This window comes from Coenobita brevimanus, chromosome 39, assembly GCF_032717465.1.
Source record: "Coenobita brevimanus isolate Jiangsu-jjx chromosome 39, ASM3271746v2, whole genome shotgun sequence".
Lineage (NCBI taxonomy): Eukaryota > Metazoa > Arthropoda > Malacostraca > Decapoda > Coenobitidae > Coenobita > Coenobita brevimanus.
Window position 1 is genome coordinate 22,579,238 of NC_136992.1, and position 13,235 is coordinate 22,592,472.

The 13,235-nt window shown below is 40.5% G+C and overlaps 1 protein-coding gene across 1 annotated transcript in view; it reads right to left on the minus strand.

Annotated features, from left to right (window-relative positions):
• Nucleotides 1-11,568: 11,568 nt before the first annotated feature.
• The window catches only part of LOC145396870 (zinc finger protein ubi-d4 B-like), a 636,773-nt gene continuing 635,106 nt past the window's right edge, over nucleotides 11,569-13,235 (minus strand). The window contains exon 15 of the mRNA XM_080270158.1: nucleotides 11,569-11,697. Coding sequence (XP_080126284.1) covers nucleotides 11,569-11,697 — 129 coding nt within the window. The remainder of the gene's footprint in view (nucleotides 11,698-13,235) is intronic.

A 13,235-nucleotide genomic window follows, 5' to 3' on the forward strand; every position in this document is an offset into this window, starting at 1 on the left:
ATTACGTCAGATAATCAAGGGATTACTGTACACAGTGTGTGTATTTATCTATCTATCTATCTATATATATACACATAAACAGTAAGCCCTCACCATAACGTACTAATTGGGGCCCCAGCCATTCCGAAAAATGCGAAATTCCGATGAAAGCGACATCCAGACTTCCCCCTGCTAACTCGCACTTTTTCCGATATATCAGACAATAGTCCGGATCGCACAAACATTTTTTAAACTATTCTGACTACCACTTCGGTATTGTACTTGTGTTATACGTTCACTACATTAATGGTATAATGTATATAATAATACCGTACTGTATTCTGATAAACATGCCTTTTATTTACCTTATTGTAGTGAATATAGCTGTCTTGGAAGGACAGAAGTCAAGAGTGAGAGCAGTGGAAATGAGTTATTTAAGAGGAGCCTGTGGAGTCACATGGAGAGCCAGACTGACAAATGAGAATACAAAGCGTTGTTGTGTGGATGTGGATGTGATAGGAGGCATTAAGAGGAACATACTGAGGTGGTTTGGCCATGTGGAGAGGATGGAGGGTGAGAGACTGACAAGGAGAGTGTATGTGAGTGAGGTGGAGGGGGGAGATGGGGGGGGCCAAGGATGAGGTGGAGGGATGGAGTGGAGAGGTATATGAGAGAGGGGGGTGTGAGTTGGGAACAGGGCAGTGAAATGGTGGGGGACAGGGCGACGTGGAGGCGATTTGTTTGTGGCCACCCCTGAAGGGATTAAGATGTCTGGCAATAGATATATATATATATATATATATATATATATATATATATATACACACACAGGGAGACCCTGGGATACGATACCCCTAGATTCGATACCGCAGCAATGCAATGGGAGTAGAAATACCACCCTACCCTGCTGAACAATGGCCAAACTCCGGTATAAAGATTTTTTGTTTTTTTCCCTAACCGATTTTGAAGATATTTTAGACTTAAATTTTGTGTTTAGATTGATTTGCAAACAATTTTTAGACTTAGATTAATGTGTTTTAGTCACAGATGGGGTGAACAATGTCATTTTGGGGTATAGTTTAGTAAGTTTTAATTTTTCCAGAGATTTTTGATGATTTTCAGATTTTATTTATGGGTGTAGATGAGTTATAAACTGCTTTTAGGCTCACTTTAGCTTGTTTTAAAGCTATTTGGGGGTTCAGGTTAGCTAGAGACTTATTTTTGGACTCATTTGGAGAAGGCTGTAGCACCGGCCGAACAGGGTGGTACTCCCGAGGGGAATGGGAATGCTGGCGACAGGAAAAGTTGGAGCTCCTGTTTCACTAGCTACCTAACCATCCCCCTTTGCTGATCTTTTCAGTGTGACACTAACATGGAGAGTAGACCAGCATACAATCCCAAACATTTCCTCTAATTATCTCATGCGCTACACCACATGCGCTTCATATATCACACAACGTACCCCCTTACGATACAGGGTTGTCGTCAGAAAGGCCATGCGGCCAGAAAACTTTGCCCCCGCTACTCAGTGGTGGACTTTTGGGGGAAGGTGTGACAGGAGTTCCGCCGGCATAGATCGTGGGTCAGGGGCAAGATGAGGCTCAAACCTGTACTAGAGGGTACAGGGCATTGCAATTCCCATGCTGCCGCTTCTGCCCAATAGAGAGGGGCCTGAACCTGGGAGTAGTGCCCTAGGAGGCTGCCCTATCAGTGGGTACATAGTGACAGGGCAGTTACCGTGCCAAGGCGTGCCTAGAGGGTGTCCCTGTGGCTGTCCTGGCAGGGTGCCCCGAGGCCACTACCACAGCCACTGGTAAGGCTGGTGGGCATGGGATCCCAGATCCATTGCCTGGACCTAGGACTGTGCAGCGAATGGGGTCCGTGGCATGTCTCTCCCCCTTTATTATTACTGACTATGACCAAGTACAAGAATGAATTTCAAAGCAAGCCTGAGGACATTAAGTCACCCAGGGGGATGTGAGAGGGTTCATGGAATGTAGGAAGTTTAAGGGGTAGAGCCTTCAGTAGGAGGTGGATGGATGTGGGATGTTTGCATGAAGTTCGTTACAGGGGTGGATAAGCCAGAAAGGCTGGGAAGGATTGCTAGTATAAGCTGTTTTGGCAGGAGGAGGACAGATGGATATGGGGGTGTGGGTGTTTTGGTTGTGGAGAAATGGGTGGAATATGTTAAGACTGTTATGAGAGTAAGTGACAGGATATTGGTAGTGAAAATTTTGTTCAGTGGAATGATGTTTGCAATTATATTGGCATATGCTTCACAGGTAGGCTTGGATGAGGTAGAGAAGGATAGATTTTGGGATGACTTTATACGTGTAGTAGGTGGTATGTGGGATGATGAGATAGTGGTTTTGGGAGGGGACTTAAATGGTCATGTAGGTGAAACAGCTCGAGGATATGAAGAAGTACATGGGGGATGTGCATATGGTACAAGAAATGAGGAAGGGGAAAGTATACTCGAGTTTGGGGAAGCAATGAACATGATTATGTGCAACACACATTTTAGGAAAACAGAAAGTAGGTTGATTACATATGAGTCTGGGGGAAATAGTAGTCAGATAGATTATTTCCTGGTCAGGAGGGCTGATATGAGGTTAGTGAGGGATGTTAAAGTTATAGGAAGCGAGGAGTGTGTGCAGCAGCACAAACTATTGATTTGTGACATGGTACTGAAAGAGAGTGTGATGAAAATGAGGACTTACGCACCTAGGACGAAAATATAGAAGCCGTAAAACCAGGCAGTAAGGGATGCTTCCTACAGCGAGATGAGGAGAGAGGTGGTTGAACAGGGAACCACTGACAAAGGCATTAATGAACAGTGCAGAGCTCTCAAGAGCAATCTCTTGTGAGTTTCTGATGCAGTATGTGGTTTAGACACGAGGCCTACCAAGACATAAAGTAACCTGGTGGTGGGATGAGGGTGTAGAAGCTGTAGTTAAGGAGAAAAGAAGGCTTTTCCGGGAATGGAAGAAGGGTGGTAACAAAGAGGAACACTTGGCTGCCAAAAGTAAGGCTATAAGAGAGATATACAGGGTGAAGTCTGAGTCACACAGACTTTTACTTGATAACCTAAATCATGTGGAAAGGAAGAATATGATATTTAAGGTGGCAAATCAGTTGAAGAAGGGGAATTGGGATATTATAGGTGAGCAGTGTCTGAAGAATGATGAAGCAAGGGTAGTGGTGAACAGTGGAGAGATTAAAGAAGCATGGAGAGAGCATTATGGCTGGTTGTTGAATGAGGAGTTTGACTGGGACAGAGAAGGTTTGGAGCCAGCAGATCTTGTTTGACCCTTGGCCTTTGATTGACGCTGCTACTAAGAGTGAGGCAATAGGCAGGATGCAGGTGGAGAAGGCAGCAGGTGTGTCTGGGTTGACTGCTGAAATTCTAAAGGCTTGAGGATATACAGGAGCAAGGTTAGTCACTGACCTGATAAATATGATTATAACTGAATGTGTTGTTCCAGATGACTGGATGAAGAGTGTAATTGTAAATGTGTATAAGGGGAAGGGTGATGCCCTGGAAAGAGGAAATTATAGAGGTATAAAGCTTTTAGATCAGATAATGAAGGTATTGGGGAGAGTTCTAGATGGTATGATTAGAGAAAGAGTGAATATTGATGAGATGCAGTTTGGGTTTATGTCAGGCAGGGGGACCACTGATGACATATTCATTGTTCAGTAGCTTCAGAGAAAATATACAGGAAAGAAAACTGAACTCTACCTTGTTTTTGCTAATTTGGAGAAGGCCTTTGACAGAGTCCCTAGAGAGGTGGTGAAGTGGGCAATAAGAAAGCTTGGGATCAAGGAATGGCTGGTTAGGGTGGTTATGGCCATGTATGTGGGTGCTTGCACCCTGGTTAGAGTGAATGAAGATTTGAGTCATAAGTTTTCCATGAATGTTGGTGTGCATCAGGGGTCAGTTTTGAGTCCCTTGTTGTTCATCATGGAACTAGAAACCTCACGTGACTTCAGAAATGGACTCCTGTGGGAGATGTTGTATGCTGATGATTTGGTGCTGGTTGAAGAGAATGAATGGGAAGCTGAGAAAAGGTTTAGGAAGTGGAGATACAGTATGGGGCACAAGGGCTGCAGAGTAAATGCATATAAAACAAAAGTGATGATATCTAAGGTTGGTGGCAGTACTGTCAAAGAAGAGGGAGAGTGCCATGTGCAATTTGCCGCGAGGGAGTCGGAAGTAATTCCATCTTGTGCAGTGTTTGTGATAAGTGGGTGCATAAAAGATGTAATGGTATTAGAGGTAGACCGTGAGATAATGCTGATTTTATGTGTGCGGTGTGTCGAGGAGAGCAGGTGGAGATTGTCAGGTACGAAAAGCTTGAACTTGTTGGTGAATTCTCTTGCGTGTGTGGAAGAGTTTTGTTATTTGGGAGCCATGTTATGTGCTGGAGGTAGGGGTGGAGCTAGCTCTGTGGCTAGGGTGAGGAATGGTTAGAAGAAGTTCAGGGAGCTGTTGCCTCTCCTGACACTGAGAGGGCTCTCCCTATGTGCTCATGGATCTTCGTATGCAGCATGTGTTAGGAGTGTAATGCTGTATGGTAGTGAGACCTGGACAGTAAAGGAAGAGGATATTCACAGGCTCAAACATACAGAAATGACAATAATTAGGTGGATGTGCAGTGCATCCCGTAATGTAAGGCCTGAGGGGGCCAGGTTTATGAGTTGAGAGGTAGGATGGGACTGGAGTGTATTGGTGTTGTGATGAGGAGAGGTAGATTAAGATGGTTTGGCCATGTGGAGAGGATGGGGGATGATAATTGGGTGCAGAAAGTGAGAAGCCTTAATAATATTAGGGGTGAGGTTGCGAGGGGTAGTCCAAAAAAGACCTGGGATGAGGTCAGTAAGTGTGACCTCAGGGTTAAGGGACTAAATAGGGAAGCTACCAGAGATTGAGCAGCATGGAGAGCTGCCAACAGGTGAACAAAGAATGCAAGCATGTTGGAGTCTTGAAAAACGAGACAAAACGAGTTTTGAATTATCCATCCATCCATCCATCATCCAATCCTACATTGCCCTATGAGGAGCATAGGAACCCAGGGCTAGGCAGTTGGTCCTGACATTTAAGATGAGAGTGACTTTAAGACGAGTGACTTTAGCGTTGCGCAAATATATCTACCAATAAGCCAACCCTGGGAACTCAAAAAAAACCTTTCCCACTCTTTTCATGTTATAACATTTCAGTTACCATTCAACTGCTTAATATTGTGGTCTTGAGCAATGGAATCCTATCATTAAACAAAGGATACTTACAGATGTGTTCCTTAAATATGCTACATTAAGTGAATAACTCTTTTAGTAAGGTTTATGTTCCAACAAGAAAGACAATTTTCAAAACTTCTACCTAATGTACAGCCATATGGCTTAATTCCCAAAGGGACAGCCACAAATAAATCACCACATCACTCTGTCCACATCAGGTTGGCCTCTCCAGCTAATACCCTTCATTCATATACCTCTCTGCCCTATCCCTTCATTTCATCCTCAGTCTCCCCCTTCCCCTCCCTTCCTCCACCTCTCTCATATGCACTTTGAAGAAATAAAGTGATATATTGAGAGAAGTACCTGTGTGATCTGTATCAACCCTGACCCTTAATTTCACATCCCAATCACTTACTAGGGAATAATGGTGTGTTATGTGAAGTGTTTGTATGCTGATTAATAGTTTCAAAGTGAGACATGTGTTCAATAAAACTGTAGGGTGAGCAAATACTCTGATTACCAAGACCATCATCATTATCATCCAGACTCTATTTTCCACTAACAGTGTCATCAGTGGTTCACTTGTGAAAATTTGTTAACCCCTTCTATCCAACAGCAATCATTGATTTCATACAATGTTTTGCTTTCTTCTGATGATTATAAACACCTTAGGATAGATGTTTTGATTTGGTGGAGTCTAATTTAAGCTCCATTAAATGGTTTGGTGCATATCCCCTAATTAGAACAAAATCATATAGTTACAGCAAGAATTTGATTAAGAGTAAGTTATCAGATTGAAGGAGCTGTGTTTGGATGGTTAGATACTTGCAACCACCACCATCATCATCATTATCACCATCATCATTATCATCACCACCCTTTTTTCCATTAAGAAAAGGAATGACTAGGGAACAGAATTAATTATTACGAAAACGCGCAAATAATGTAGACAACTAGTAACCAACACCTTCTCATTTAACTTTATACTGACCACTGTTGTATACAATTTCAAACTACCAGATCTGCAGTTAACCCACCCAGTACAATATGCTTGTTACATTTTACTCATGCTACTACAGTACCTAACAATTTTACTCAGCATGAGAAAAACAAATTACAGATATATTGTAGGGGTTACAAAAAATATCTTATGATCCCTTCACTATGATGTTCTCAAACTCCAGTAACAAGTTTAAAAACAATCTCCATTAACCCCTTTAGTATGATGATGTCTTTTTTTTATCTTATTCTTGTTACTGCCAGACTGATTATTAAACTTACGAAAACCTGCTCCCAGTATTGGTGTTAAACACAATATGACAGCAGTTGTACTTACGCTCTTGGTACATGTAAACCACATTAAGATTTAATTTTACCCATGCCACATACAGAGCTACAGAAAGTGGACTAAATGGGTAAATGGTAACTGCCAATTCCAGTTAACCAAGTCCAATATATTTAAGGGTACATGACCAACCAACTTTGCTTGGTAGCATCACATGTTTACTATGCCTACAGTTACATCTTGGGGATCAAACCCATGGAGGACCATCACTATGCCTGGAACATTCTAATCACATGACACTAATAACAACAATAATAATAATAATTACAATAATAAAAATAATAATAATAATAACAATAATAATAATAATAATAATAATAATAATAATAATAATAGTAATAATACTTACAATATTAATAATAATAATAATAATAATAATAATAAATAGGACTGACTATAAATTCCAATAAAGATTTGGAAGGCTTGGTGTGCTGCTGTATCTAGAATTCAGGTGACAGGTTTGCTCAGTCTTGTACCAGTGTAATACAAAGTTACAGCATCTGTTCAGCTAGCCCAAGAGTAAATTGTTAAGGTGTGTGCTTATGACCAACCTTGCTAGTACCATTCTATGAGCAGTGCACATAAAAGGCTAAGAACTATTGCACGACTGAAATTGGCAAAAACACCACCACTGCACCAAGCCCCATATTCTCGTCTGCTAAGGAGACCATCTACAACCTCCTCCTTTCTGGTTTCCTTTATTTTTGTTTCTGGCATTTTTATGTACTTTTATATGTTACTTAGGCAATTTATAAGAGTACTGAAGACATAATTAACATAAAGGAGATTAATAAAGTGCAATACACAATACAAAATGCTAAAGTAGAAGGGCTAGAACCTCGTTTGCTCACAAGAATATGGATCGAGGCAGTGGCTTCTCCGTCCCTCTCACAACAAGATCAGAAAAATTACATGTTTATCTAATCCTGAAGCTAATGTTTGTATATTCTGGCTGACAAGCTTAATTACAGGCACACAGGCAGGCAGGCAAGGAGATAACCATGAGTTACCATCACAAACTCCAACATTCACAGTGGCATCATCACCAACACAAACGTGGTTCACCTGCAACATTTATCAAAATATTCGTCTGAACCTACACAGCCATACTCCATCTGCCAGAGGAGACTCCTTAGTGGTTTGTTTTGCACATGACATCTTGAGCTTCTCTTGCATATTATTTGTACAGTACCTTTTTAACTCCTTCACAATGATGCCATAAATCTTTACTTCATTCTGCTATCTCCCTATGATTTTATTCATGAAGCAGCAACTTTTACAGAAGATTAAAATAACCTCCATTAACTATTTCTCTGCAAGAAGTCTTTTCTAAACTGAATAAAATTATCTGGAGATAACAAGAATGAAATCAAAAATATGTTGCTGAATTCAAGGGGTTAATACTGACACAGTATGCATCAGTAACACACAAAAGGGTGCTGAAAATTCTCAGGCAAAAATATGTTGCTACTGAAGATGTGTCATAAAATCTCCCACACCAAAGAAAATATTCAACAGTATTTTAGTAGGCTTTCTAGGCTTCATGGGCATAGGGAATGGGGGACGTGGGGATCAAATGGCTATGTTTGACTATCAAAATATCAAGAAATGCACTCAGCAAATACTTTCCCAGACTGCAACATGCAACCACTGATCCTTGTTTCACTTCCAGATGCAAACAAGCTGGGGTTAAGGGACGCTGCCCAGAAATTATGTGGTCAGCCTGGGTATAAAACACAGGACCACTCAGCTGCAGTTTGAATGTGCTTCTGATTATGTCTGGGCCATCCCTAACTGACTTCCCCACTTATGCCACCGTTATCTTATTTTCTGTACAGTTCTCATCAAGTCATTCTCATCCACTGAGTCTCAGTCTTCCATAATTTATTCATTATTTTTGCCATGTCACATGAAAAATGACATTTTGTTATCAGCATCCACTCACTTGATGTAGAACTGCCTACTTCTTCCTTAACCTTTATCATTCTTTTTCTGTGTCTGCCCTCCTCTCTTCATATTTCTCCCATCTTTCCTGTCACTTCTTATTGCTTTTCTTTCCTTTACAGGTGGCTTTACATTGAGTGACAAGCCAAATGGGTTCCTGTAAGCCAAGAAGCCATTTACTACCTGGGTGGTAACCATATAACCAAACCATACGTGCTCCCTATGTGTCAACAAGTAGGTTGGTGGAGGATTAGTGCCCCTCCCCATAAAACAAATAACTCAGTCAAATGGCCACCCCTTACGGGATTGTGGCGTCTGGCAATAGATAGATAGATAGATAGATAGATTGTTACTGTTGTATAATTTAGGGCATATGGTCTATATACTGTTAATAAACAGTACAACACTATACAGTATTACACTAATAAATTCTCATCTGATAAAAGACACAAGTGAATCATGAATTGGTACCACAATACTGTACTGTATATTCACAGCCCTATATCGACAGTCACAATGTACTCATGAAATTTTCACCAGCACCTTTTCTTAACCAGATTACTTCCACACATTCCAAATAACTGACCCCTTGTATGCTAGTAATGCAAACTGTCAGTATCTTGAAAATATAAATAACATGTAAGAAATTAGTTTAATATTTAAAACCCAATCACGAGGAATATGGTTCCAAGATGCCTTCTAAGTCAATGAAAACATGGCCTATAAACAGAAAGGTCCGTGAAGATGAGACTGACCTAGAATTTGCAACACCCATGAACATAAAAAATCTGAATGTCAAGATTAGGATGATTATGAAGGAATAAAAGAAAGATAGAAGCTCTTGTACAAAACAGGTGAAAATTGTATGTAGATGAAAACAAGTACCATGTAAGAAAGATGGTAAATAGGGATTTATATACTCTGTGTATATATATATATATATATATATATATATATATATATACTGTATATATATGTATGTATGTATATATATACAGTATATATATATATATATATATATATATACACACAGTCAAGTCACCTCAGGCGCGGCGAATTGGTTCTGGACCAAGCCCACGCCATAGAAAACCGTGCCATACAAATAACTAAACCTATGGGAAAAATGGAATTTGGTTCTGGACGTTTGCCCAAAGTCCCCTTTTTCACCCCACTTTTCCCCATTTTTCCCCACTTTACACAGGCACACAATCAAACAATCAGTCAATGCATGTATTACACACAAATTAAACATTAAACAATAAATAATAAAGGGCTTTAGGGCACAAAATACTGAACGTACCTAACTCTGACAACAATAGTGCTAAATTGGAAGGGGTAGGGTTGGGGGTTCCGAGGCAAGAGGCGTGTTTCAAACCTTACCGCGCCCCCGCGCCATAGATATTTTATGTGTATGGTTTGTTTTTTTTTGGTTCTGGCACCTTCCTGTAGCATAAAAGTCCGCACCATAGGCGACTTGACTGTATATATATACACACACATATATAAAGAACTGTGGGAATTGTGCAGGGGAGGAAGGAGTTGGGAATGCAAGGTCAACTGAGTCAGTCATTAACTGTGATTAACTGGACAAATGACAATGAAGGGAAATACTATAAAGAACCTACCATAAAACAAAATATTAAACCCAAAGTGTGAGCAAATCAAGAAATAAAACTCCTGGGCAAGAAAAAACAGAATGAGCCATTGGAAAAAACAAATCATATGTCACCCTAACATCACTCTGAACTCACCATACAATGACTGGTGGTAACTGAAATTAAAAAGCCGTGGCAAACACTCAAACAAGTGCAGACAAAAACTCAGCTTGATTTTTATTCAACATAGCCCCTTTGCTTGCAGAGGTCTTTCTTCATTTTCTCCTTGCTACCCTAAAGTGATTTTATTCAGCTTAGGAAGGACATCTTGTTGTGATGGAGATTAATGAGTGCTGTATCAAACCTCTCAGTTCAAAAAGTCTGTTAGAAGCTGAATAAAACTGTTCAATATAAAAAATAAAACAAAAAGTATGTCATCAGGTTGAAGTGGTTAAACTTCATCTCATCCTGCTGCATTTTAAACCAAACCTCACTGATTCAACTTTTTCGTCTCTCCTTATCTGAGCTGTCCTTCTTGCCCAGTTTCTCCTTAATTTACTGTTCTGTTCCTCTTACCTCTTCCTTAGCACATCTCTTCCCTTGCCCTTTCTTTCTTTCTTTCACTTTCAAGTTCATTCCCTTTTCTCTCCCGATCATCTACCTAAAGCTCAACACCTTCATTCCATACTCCTTCTACTCTCCTTTTACGATTGTGATACCGAGCCTACTATGGTGCCTCTTTTATGAGTAGAGAGACGCAACTGTGGCATCCATCTGGGAACCGTACCTCTGCACTCTTCCCCACACCTTGCACTTGCAAGGGACTGTCTGCCACAGGGGAACATTGGTTCACTGCATGGGATGGCCCCACATGGGTGGTTGCTTGCCTGCAGATGATGGGACTGCATGGTCAGAACGACCAGCATTACCCCACTCAACATCAACATCTTTTCTCCCGAACGCTTATCCACAGCCCCACTTTCTTCATGACTTTTCCATGCCATTCTCACCTTTTCTGCTTCTTCCATCCTGTCATATCCTTATGAACTCCCTTCCACTGATCTGCTTTTGTTCTTCTTCAATGTTTTTCCAATTTTCACACTTGCCTTTCTCCACTTTTCTCCATTCACATTTCTTATATTCCATTTCCCACTCTTGCCCTTTGAGATGTTTCTCCTTCCCAATCCTACTCCTTCACTTCCCGCTCTTCTGCTTCCCAGTCTCATTTTTCCACTTGCCATTCTCATTCTCATTCTTTAAGACATTCTCAATCCTCTCCCACCTTTCTAGACTCATTCACGTTTTTCTCTACAACCTTATCCATTCTTGCTCTTCTACACTTACCCTCCACTACTTTCCCTCACTGTTCTTGACTTCTCTACTTCCTTCTCTCACCAATATACATTCTACCATATCCCTCTCACTCATGTAAACCCCTACCCCTTCCTCCATACCCCCATGACAGGTTCACTTGGTGTGGAACTGGTGGAGGCAAAGGTCACAGGACCATTCTCCCTCTGGTGGCTCAAGGAGAGGTGGTCGCAAGCAGTACAGGTGGTAGCCTCGGTCACAGTCATCACAGAACAAAAGCTGGTCCTGGGGAAAGGGAGGATCAAGAGTTACACGCTGTGGACTTATCTGACAGAATTATGGTTGTTCAATATGATAACAGCTCATGTCTGAACATCTGAACAAAACTGTTATTATCAATCTCTCTCTCTCTCTCACAAACACACACACACACACACCAAGATGACAGCACATGGAAGTACGTCAGTTGAGCCAGCTCCTCAAGATTCTTGATTATTTAGTTTTGTAGTGTGGGGACTGAGTGCTGTCCAGTTTTGGTGATTTTAACAAGGATGAGTAGTCTGGTTCAGGTTTGAACAATGGATGTTTCAATACAGAAACCTAAGAGATACTAAGGTACCCAAATGGATTCCATGAGATGTAAACAAACCCACGTGGCAGGAAAACAACTTTTAGAAAATGAGTGTAAAAATTTCAGACACTTTTAGGAGGAACTGAAGACTTTAGAGGAGAAAAAACTCTGAGAATGCGTTCAAGATGCTACTTATGAAAACTGAATTACTTGAGGGTCAACCAAAACAAACTATGGGTGAGAGGGAAACAAAAGGTTGAGAAAGGTGATGCTAGTTTGTTGATGAAACTAACAAAGAAAAACAAAATTGTTAATGATGAGACAGAAAATTTGAGAAAAGAAAAGGATGAGTTGAAGAAGACATTGAAGAACAGTGAGGAAAAGGCAAATATTATGGCTGCAGCAATAGAAGAGGAAAAAACAACTACAAGAAAGTGGCAGAATGAGGAAAAGAAAGAATTAATAAGCCTCAGATAAATTATAAAAGAGCAGAAGCAGGAAAATAACAAATGTGCTGGAATGAGTAAGAGTGGACTAGAAGATTAAATATATAATTAAGATTATACAGAAGAAAAAAAAAGTGATGTGAGACACAGGGGAAAGAAGTAGATGTGTGATCATATTCAGTGACCAAAAGAATGACTGAAAATAAAACAAATTAGGATGAAAGAGTTAGACAAGTGTTAAGTGGCATTAATAATGAGGGCAGAGATTTGGAATGAGACTGAGGAAGTGGCAATAGGCTAGTACAAGAATGGGGAGACCAGACCAATAAGAGTGAAACTGAAAATGGAATGTGTGTTGTCAAGGAAATTTTAGGCGTTCATACAGACTCAATAATACAAAAGAGAGCAAAAGCATTTATGAGGAACAAAGGGAGAAGTTAATGCCATTTCAAGAGGAGTCTAAAAAAAAAAAAAATGAGAGAACAGAGGCAGAACAAAAAAAATTTGGGGGGGGAGGAAGTGATCACAATATTTTCTTTTTTTTTTAATGCAAGAAAGAAGGAACAAAAGGCCAGGAGCCCACAAACTGTTCCTTCCAAGAAAAAAACAACACAGAGGAGAGCCAAATTCAAGATCTGTTAATTTCGAGATGCCTGGACACACTGCGTTTGAAAGACTGGAGATCATAGGAAGTAGGAAATACAGACAGAGGGAGACAGTTCCAGAGCTGACCTGCTGCATAAATGAAGGACTGGGAGTAATGGTTAACTCTGGCATTAGGGAGTTGGACAGAAAAGGGATGGGAG